Source organism: Marmota monax, unplaced genomic scaffold (assembly GCF_021218885.2).
Source record: "Marmota monax isolate L192 unplaced genomic scaffold, Marmota_monax_Labrador192_F-V1.1 WCK01_AAM20220418_F8-fsc00151, whole genome shotgun sequence".
In the NCBI taxonomy this organism is placed as follows: domain Eukaryota; kingdom Metazoa; phylum Chordata; class Mammalia; order Rodentia; family Sciuridae; genus Marmota; species Marmota monax.
Window position 1 is genome coordinate 2,912,038 of NW_026694226.1, and position 9,463 is coordinate 2,921,500.

At 43.4% G+C, this 9,463-nt stretch overlaps 1 protein-coding gene across 1 annotated transcript; it reads left to right on the top strand.

Annotated features, from left to right (window-relative positions):
* The first annotated feature begins 4,919 nt into the window (after window positions 1–4,919).
* Window positions 4,920–9,368, top strand: Mip (major intrinsic protein of lens fiber). Its single transcript, XM_046466789.2, has 4 exons — window positions 4,920–5,279; window positions 5,869–6,033; window positions 6,622–6,702; window positions 8,496–9,368. Exons 1-4 carry the CDS (start codon window positions 4,920–4,922, stop codon window positions 8,679–8,681), a joined length of 792 nt encoding a protein of 263 aa, XP_046322745.1. The 3' UTR covers window positions 8,682–9,368.
* The last annotated feature ends 95 nt before the right edge of the window (window positions 9,369–9,463 follow it).

Genomic DNA, 9,463 nt, shown 5'->3' on the forward strand with positions numbered 1-9,463 from the left:
ACCCCTAGCCCTAGCATCTCTGGTCTCACAGGTGAGCAGAAAGAGTCATTCAGACCAGACTCCAGCATTGAGTTTTTCTCCACTTTCCAGCTGATACTCATCATGTTTACTGTGGCTTCCAGCAGCGATGGGAATCAGATGGGCCAGGCAGCATGATGGTGGGTTTCTCTGTGACTGGAGGAGCAATGGCATTGGTAAAAAACCCCAACCATACCAAGCAGGGGCTTGGGCAAAGCTGGATTCTACTTCTCAAAAGATATACAACCTGTTTTGTTTGTTTGTTTTGTTTTGCTGTTTTTAGAAAGGTTATGTTAATAGAAAATAATGATCCCAGTAATTATATGTAAATCTATGCAAAACTCAAGTAAGCTTTATTTTTATTTATTGATTTTTTTACATATAGTTGTAGACGGACAGCATGCCTTTATTTATTTATTTTTTTAAATGTGGTGCTGAGGATCAATCCCAGTGCCTCACACATGCTAGGCAAGTGCTCTGCCACTGAGCTACAGACCCAGTCCCTCAAGTAAGCTTTTGATTTTCATCTTCAGTTAGGTTTGAAAGAGACTTGTATTCAGCTAAATGGGGAGATGAATGTGAAAGGAAGTGGGCTGAGGCTTAGTTCTCCATGGGCTTCTTTTCAGCATGTATTAAGGATAAAGTAGAAAGTTTCATAGCTCCAAATAAAGAAATCTAGTCATTTAAGTTGGTGTCTACAAGGTGAGGAACTAGCTGCCCTTTGTCCTCTTTTTTTTTTTTTTTATAGTACTGGGGATCATACCTAGGGATGCTTTACCACTGAGTTACATCCCCAGCCCTTCCCACCACTTTTATTTTTTGTTTTTATTTTGAGACAGGGTTTCACTAAATTGCTGAGGTTGGCCTTGAATTTGCAATTCTTCTGCCTCAGCCTCCTCAGTCACTGGGATTACAGGTGTGTTCCCACTGCACCCAACCTGTTCTTTTTTTTTTTTTTTTTTTCTTTTTTAGCCTGTTCCTTTTCATGAGAACCTGTGGAAGCTGGGAATTGACAGGCTGAGGCATTTGGATCCCAAGTTGGAGATTAGCCTTGGCAACTTAGAGAGACCCTGTCTCAAAATAAAAAGGATTTAGGGATATGGCTCAGTGATAAAGCACCCCTCAGTTCAATCCCCAGTACCAAGGGTGAAAAAAAAGAGGCTACAAGGTTGGTGAGATCACCCCTTCCTATTAATTAAACCCTTGTTAAATGATTCCCTAAGTACTTTAGCCAGGGACAATACTAGACTCTTTACCTACTTTATCTTATTTGATCCAGAGGAAACTGAGGCTGATAGTTTACATTAAATTGATTCAACAATTTTTTTTCTTGTTCTGGGATTGAACCCAGGAGAACTTTACCACTGAACTATATTCCCAGTCCTTTTAATTTTTGTATTTTGAGACAGGGTCTCACTAAATTGCTGAGGCTGGTCTTGAACTTGTGATCCTCCTGCCTCAGCCTCCCCAGGTGCTGAGTCCTCCAGCTTGATTCAACAGATTTTTATTTTCTGCTTTCTAGTATGTCAAGCACCAGGTTTGCAGTGGTGAAGAGATCCGGTACGGTCTCTGCTGTCCTGAAGTTTATATCAAGTTGGGATAACTTGCCTAACTAGAAAGTGATAAAGCAAGGATTGTTGTTAGCACTGCTCTTCTTTATAAATTTTGGGTAAACAGAATATTTCTTTGTTTATGATATCCCTTCTCATTAGCCCATATGTGGCCCGACTTACCTATATATTTTTTTAGGGTCATAGTTAGTTATTTTTGCAGTACTTAGGTTTGAACCTTGTGCATGCCAGCCAGGCGCACTACCACTGAGCTACCCCAGCCCCATTTCTTTTGGTTTAGTTTTGTTTTGTTTTTGTGATACTGGGAATTGAACTCAGCAGTACTTTACCCCTGAGCTACATCCCTATCCCTTTTTATTTTGAGGCAGGCCTCATGAAGTTGCTGAGGTGGACCTGAAACTTGTGATCCTCCTGTCTCAGCCACCCAAATTGCTGGGATTACAGGTGTGTGTGCTAACGTGCCTGGCAGCCTTATTTATTTTTAATAATGTTTAGGTCAGGCATAGTAGTGCATGCCTATAATCGCAGCGGCTCAGGAGGCTGAGGCAGGAGGATCATAAGTTCAAGGTCAGCAACTCAAGCAACACCTTGCCTCTAAATAAAATCTTTTTTAAAAGGGCTGGCAATGTGGCTCAATGATTAAGCACCCCTGGGTTCCCATATCTTTCCTCTAAACCAAGGTAAGCATCATCCTGAATCCTGTCCTCACACTTACATCATTTTTGTATAGTTTTATCTCATCCGTATCCTGAGGAACATATTTGTATTTTAGTTGTTTTTAACCCCCCCCCCAAAAAAAAAAGGTTATCATGCAGTTGGAGTTATAGCTCAGTGGTAGAGCACTTGGCTAGCAGTGTGAGGCACTGAGTTTGATCTTCAGCACCACATAAAAATAAATAAATAAATTAAAGGTATTGTGTCCATCTACAATCAAAATTTTAAAAAAAAAGGTTATCATGGCAAGTATAATTTTCTGAAAAATTTAAAATTTATTTTATTGATAAAATTCATCACTATTATTAAGTGTCACTATGGTGATTCATTCATGTTGATGAGTAATATCCCTTCATGTGACTATACCATTGTTTATCTCTTCATTCTCCATTGATTTGGGTTGCTTTTAGTTTTTTGCCATTGTGAATATTGCTATTGTAAACATTTTTGTATGTATCTTTTGGAGTATTTATAGAAAATCTTCTCCTGGGTATATAAGTGACATTCCTGAGTCAGTAAATATGTGTTTGCTTGAATTTATTCAGTGGTGCTATCTATCCAAAGTGATTACCCCAATATACACTCCCACTAGTAGTCATAACTGGTTCCATCATTTTGGATTCTTACCTACATCTGCACCAAAATAGCTGTCACCAAAGTCTCTACTCTTTTTTTCTTTTAAATAAAATTTTAGTTATAGATAGACACAATATATTTGTTTATTTATTTGTTTTTATGTGGTGCTGAGGATCAAACTCAGTGCAAGTGATCTACCACTGAGGCACAACCCCAGCCCCAAGTTTCTATTCTTGTTATATTTTGGTACTAGGCATTGGAACCAAGGGATATATTTGTATTTTAATTGAGCCACATCCTCAGCCTTTTATTTTATTTTATTTGAGACAGGTCTCCTTAAGTTACTTAGGGCCTTGCTAAGTTGCTGAGGCTAGCTTTGAACTCACAATCCTCCTGCCTCAGCCTCTTGAGTCACCAGGATTACAGGCTTTGCCACTGCACCCAGCTGAAGTCTCTACTCTTAAGGCCATGATGTGCTACCCACTTTTCTGTTTGGTACCTTTTCTGGAGACATTCCAAACCCTGTGCACTCCCTGCAGACAGCAGTGGTGACTGGGAAACTGGGTAAGGTGCAGCAAAGAATATGGGGCTTGAAGTCAGAAGATTGGTGGGGCTTCTAAAATGCAATAGACTCTAAGGACTGCTGATAGACTCCTTTTCCATGAAATCAGGAGGGCCAGTCTTTGGGTGCCCTCTGATCTTGGCAACTTTTCCTTCCAGTGGATGGTTAGAGGGACCTTTGGACTTTCCTGTAACTATCTTATCTACCCACAAGCTGGATACTGGAGGAGAGAAGCACAGGTCCTGATATATGTTCCTCTTCTCTCCCCACAGGTACATTGCATGGGACTTACACCTGGTATCATCTTTGCAGGCCTCACCTTCAAAGTTCTGTTCTCTGGTACTTCACAGGAAAAGCTAGTGACCTGCATAACTCACCACTAAGTAAAGGTGATGAGCCTATTGGAGTATCTTATTTCACCTTCTCCAACTACACGGCCCCTCCCCTAGGTCCCAAATCCCTCACTAAGTTTGAGCACAGTTTGACTTGTCTCCCCAAACTTTCCTTCCCCATGTTGTCCTTGACCAGCCTCTTTCCTCAGATTCTGTTTCCTCATCCCTATATCTTTCCCAGGGGACCAAGGTTTAGGACCCCAGTATCCCGATCATGGCTATATTAGAAAACATTAGACCCTCACATGGTTTCATAGCCATGATTTGGGTTCCTTCCTTTCACAACTTCCTACTCTGCCTTGTACAAGCTGATTGTGAGGTTTTACTATTAACCCCTTTCCTCATCCTAGACCCCCCAACCCCACTCCCAGCCTATGCTCAAAGGACAGCTTCTTTCCTCATCTGTCTCTATGGTTTAAAAGACCAGGCTGAGGGTTTGGGAAAGAAGGTGCTGGCATGGGTTGGGGGTAGGGAACCTGGGCTCGGAGAAAGCCAGACACAGCAGAACTATTCTGTCCCAGAGCTGCAGGGTCCACAGATTCCAGCCCAAACCAGCCAATGGGAGAAGGCCCTGTAATCCCAGGGAACTAAAGAATTCTCTTCAGTTATCCAACTTCCCTGCTGAACCCCACTCCTTACCCCCACCCCCACCCTTACCCCCAGTAGTCTAAGAGGAATCTGAGGTCCCCAAGAGCACAGCCCCATAACCCACACAAAGTGAACTCAGCTTGACAAACCTTCCAAGGGGATTGGAGGAATGTTCTAATATAGATGTTAATCATGTCTGTGAACCCCAACTTTGACGCAGATAGAAGGACAGACTCTTCTAGTCCCCCATCCATGAGCCTCATCCCTGTGGTTCTCTCCGCTCATCTCCAGTTGAGAAGGGAAGGAAAAATCCAGCAGCTCTATCAGATGTATGGGAATGGATTCAACCCTCTACAGCTGTGAAGGGGTTAAGAGGCAGGGCCAGCTGCCTCAGTCTGCCCCTCCCAGGGATTAAGAGTCCTCTATAAAGGGGACTATCCACCCAGACAAGATCAGGGGGGTGTCCAGGACCCAGGTGCTTTGCCCATCCCCCCTGCCATGTGGGAACTGCGGTCTGCCTCCTTCTGGAGGGCCATATTTGCCGAGTTCTTTGCTACCCTCTTCTACGTCTTCTTTGGGCTGGGGGCCTCACTACGTTGGACCCCTGGACCCCTGCATGTCCTGCAGGTGGCCCTGGCTTTTGGTCTGGCCCTGGCTACACTGGTGCAAGCAGTGGGCCACATTAGTGGAGCCCATGTCAATCCTGCAGTCACTTTTGCCTTCCTTGTGGGCTCCCAGATGTCCCTGCTCCGCGCCTTCTGCTATATGGCAGCCCAACTCCTGGGAGCCGTGGCTGGGGCCGCTGTGCTGTATAGTGTCACCCCGCCTGCTGTCCGAGGAAACCTAGCACTCAACACGGTAATGGTTGACTGGGAAGGGTTGGGGGCATCTCGTGTCCTGACTCTGTTTCCCTGACTCCCTGCATGGTACAATGTGTAGGTGTGTGCACGTTTGTATGTGTGTGTGTTTCAGGGCAGGGAAGATCAACAGGTGGCTTGGAGGGGTAAGAAAGGTATAGAGCCCTGGACTGAGAATCAAAAAACCTGAGGGCAGAGGATACAATTTAGTGGTAGAATGCTTACTTAGCATGTGTGAGGTGTGAGGCCCTGGACTTGATCCCCATAATCACAAAAAAGAAAAAAGAACAAAAGAAAGAGAACAAGCTGAGTTCAAATTCCATCTTTCCTTCCATCTTCTGTCAAGGTCTTAAGGAAACTTATTTTACATTGTGGGGCCTCAATTTCCTCATCCATGTAAGTGGGTACAATCATTTCTACCATAAAGGTGTATTGTCAGGAGAATTTACAGATACAATTGCTGTGAAGGGGGTTGTATATCCTTCCTCTCCAGGAAACTGATGCCAGAGGGGATCGCTACCTGAAAGCCGTGAGGAGGTAATGCTGTGGCAGCCCTAATGAGCTGCCTCCCTTCTTCTTCCTTTGCCCAGCTGCACCCTGGGGTGAGTGTGAGCCAGGCCACCACAGTGGAGATCTTCCTGACGCTCCAGTTCGTGCTCTGCATCTTTGCCACATACGACGAGAGGCGAAATGGCCGCCTGGGCTCCGTGGCCCTGGCCGTTGGCTTCTCCCTCACTCTGGGGCACCTCTTTGGGGTAAGCAGGAAAGGGGAACAACTTCTCATTCAAGGATACCAGGGCCCCCAAACCTTTCCCAACTTTTAGGTGTTCTTCCTGCCCACTCAAATAGGAACGTTATTCATCTTACTCTATATCATTTGGCGCACAGGAATTAACCCTGCCCTATCCCTCTGTCTTGTGATTGCTATACCTAGTTCTTCTTGACCCTTGGTAAGAAATGCATGCATGGGCTGGGGTTGTAGCTCAGTGGCAGAGCACTCGCCTAGCATGTGCAAGGCCCTGGGTTTGATCCTCAGCACCACATATAAATAAAGGTATTGTGTGCAACTACAACTAAAAAATAAATAAATTAAAAAAAAAAAAAGAAATGCATGCACGCATCATAGTTCAACTTGGGCTTTGTTTATTGGTCTATAGTATATCCCAGATAGGGTATCAGTGCCCTCACCCACTGTGGAACCCCCTGAAGAGTTATGTAGTTTGTCCTTCCCCACTTGCTGCTGGCTGGACACGAGATTACCAGCTCTGAGGGGCAATATGGGCTATGAGGAGAAAAGCTGGGTGGAAGGGGGTGTGTCTCAGTTACAACTGTGTCTTTTGCAGATGTATTATACTGGTGCAGGCATGAATCCTGCCCGTTCCTTTGCTCCTGCCATTCTCACCAGGAACTTCACCAACCACTGGGTGAGTGAGGGGAGAAGGACAAGATCCTAGAGCCCTCCTGGATGGGACTGGATTGCAGATTCCAGATTTGGTTTCTGCTTTCCATCTGGTTGTGTTGGCTTCTCTACCAACACTCAATTAAGGAGCTATCTGAGAGCATGGCATGTACATGTGAACAGGTTGCATTATTTTGCTAGAAAGAGAGGCTAATGGACATGGTGACATACACCTATAGTCCCAGCACTCAGGAGGCTGAGATAGGAGGATCCTGAGCCCAGAAGTTTGAGACCAGCCTGGACAAAATAGTGAGATCATATCTCATAAAAAGCTCTTGCCAAAAAAAAAAAAAAAAAGCTCTTGCTCATTGTTCTTTCTCTGGATAGACTTGTTTTTTTTTTTTACTTAGTATCCATCAGATGCCCAAACTAGAGAAAATAGGATAAACAACTAAATATGAAGACAATAAATTCTGCTCTCAGATATCAGTATGTGTGTGAGCACAAATGGCTGTGGGCCTATTTCCATTTCTAATACTTTACTAGTCTTGTGTGTGACCCTGGGCAAATAATCATCTGTACCTTAGTTTCTATAACTGTAAAATGAGATTATATGATCAATAAGTGTGAAAGTTATATGCATGAAACATTAGCACAGAATCTGAAAATGGAGTAAGTCTCTAATAAATATTGGTTGTTTATGTTGTTTTGGCCATATGCAAGCCAAACATATGAAAATAGTTTTTAAAAACTTCAAAGTTGTTTTTTCATTTCATGGCAACATTATTCACAATAGCCAAGAGATGGAAGCAACCCTATGTGGACTTACATACATGGAACATTATTCAGCCTTAAAAAGAAAGGAAATTCTGACACATGCTACAACATGGATGAACCTTGAGGACATTATGTGAAAGTGAAGTCAGTCTGTCACAAAAAGACTAGTCCTAAGTAGTTCCACTTACATGAGGTAGAAACTCAAATTTATAGAAACAGAAAGTAGAAGGGTAGTTGTTTGCCAGGGTATAGGGTAGGGGAATAGTAGTTGTTGTTCAATGGCTATAGAGTTTCAATTTTACAAAATGAAATATTCTGGAAATGGGTTGAACAACTCTGGGAATGAAAACAGTTAACACTACTGAACTGCATGTTTAAAAGTTTGTAATAAAGGTAAATTTATGTTATGAAGTATATTTTACTACAATCTACAAAACTTTCTTGAAAGAAATGTAAAAATTGATAACAAATAAAATATACATGTGCTAAGAAGGTATGGGATAGCAAGGCACAGAGGCACATGCTGGTAATCCCCACAACTTGGAGAAGGCAGTAGGATTGTAAGGTTAGTCTGGGCAATTTAGTAAGACCCTGTCTCAAAATAAAATTTTAAAAAAGGCCTGGGGTCGTAGCTCAGTGGTAGATCACCCTGAGTTCAATCCCCTGTACCACAAAAAATAAAAATAAAAAATAATTTTAAAAATGATCAAAAAAAAAAAGAAATGATACGTTTTGAAATAGAGACAGTGGGGAGTAGGGTCTATAGTTTACATCAGGGATGGGAATATAGCTCAGTGTACAGTGTGAAGTCAGCCTGTCACAAAAAGTGGAGTCATGATTTCTAATCCCTAGCACTGCAAGCATACAGACAAACAAACAACAACAACAAAAACCCACACTGATTTTTATTTAGACAATACCTGCCCAATTGCATGTGACAAGTTCAAGATATCTTCTTTTTAACTAAGAGGGTTAGAAAAAGAGCATCCTTGCTGCTGAGTCCCCTCCTCAAACTTAAGACTTCCTTTTGTTTCCCTACAGGTATACTGGGTGGGCCCGATCATTGGAGGGGGTCTGGGCAGCCTTCTCTACGACTTTCTTCTCTTCCCCCGGCTCAAGAGTGTTTCTGAGAGACTGTCTATCCTCAAGGGTGTCAGACCCAGTGACTCCAATGGACAACCAGAGGGCACAGGGGAACCTGTTGAACTGAAGACCCAGGCTCTGTAAAAGCTCCAGATGGAGTGAGGGAGTAGAAAGCTTCTGGGTTTCTGTGGAGGGGCTGAGACAGCCCCTAGTTGAAGAAAAAAACTGTGGGGAGGGGCATGTACTTCTTTATTTTTTAACTTATGTGTGTTTTTTTTTTTTCTTTTGCTGTGTGAAATCTTTCAAGTTGCATTCATGAGCTGGTTGGTGCAAACTTCCCTTCCTCCCCATCCCACTTCCCTTCGCCGTGTGTGTGCATGATTGTGTGTATGAATGTAGGTGAGTGTGACTGTGTCTGAGTTTTGGGGCATGAGAGCTAGGTAAGGGAAAAGGTGTCAACGTATATGTCCTTCCCCCCAGCCTGGTGTGATGAGTACAGGGAACCGACCTTAATTTCTGGCCTTTACCCTGCTTGCAGTCAAATGTATGGCTCTTGATTTCTGAGGGAACAGGTAAGCAGAGAGATTACTCCTCCCAGAGACAGATGGAGAAAGTAGACAGGGTATTCCAAGGGTTGGGAGAAAGGACTCAAGGTAGGTGGGTAGGAGAGGAAATGGAGGTATTAGCCCCAGATCACTATGCAAGTTTACCTAAAAGTTTTAATGAAGATAATAGGAGAATGTAGCTTACTTATCTCAGGGATGCTGCCCCAGGGACTTGGGTGGGGAAGTAGCTCTGAGAAAAGTGAACACTGGGACTTGGACTGTTCTGTAAAACCACATAAACCTGTCTACATCCACTGGCTGGGTTGTGTGTTCATTCTGGCATAATGGATCTCCTTGGAGGTCCTGGGCCAGGGAGCTCCC

What these genes read in the sequence shown, in the direction of transcription:
- Mip (XM_046466789.2), top strand. Translation starts at nt 4,920, where the DNA reads ATGTGGGAACTGCGGTCTGCCTCCTTCTGGAGGGCCATATTTGCCGAG. An exon ending in GAAACCTAGCACTCAACACG is followed by an intron (nt 5,280 to 5,868) that starts GTAATGGTTGAC and finishes TCCTTTGCCCAG; the next exon opens with CTGCACCCTGGGGTGAGTGT. An exon ending in CTCTGGGGCACCTCTTTGGG is followed by an intron (nt 6,034 to 6,621) that starts GTAAGCAGGAAA and finishes TGTCTTTTGCAG; the next exon opens with ATGTATTATACTGGTGCAGG.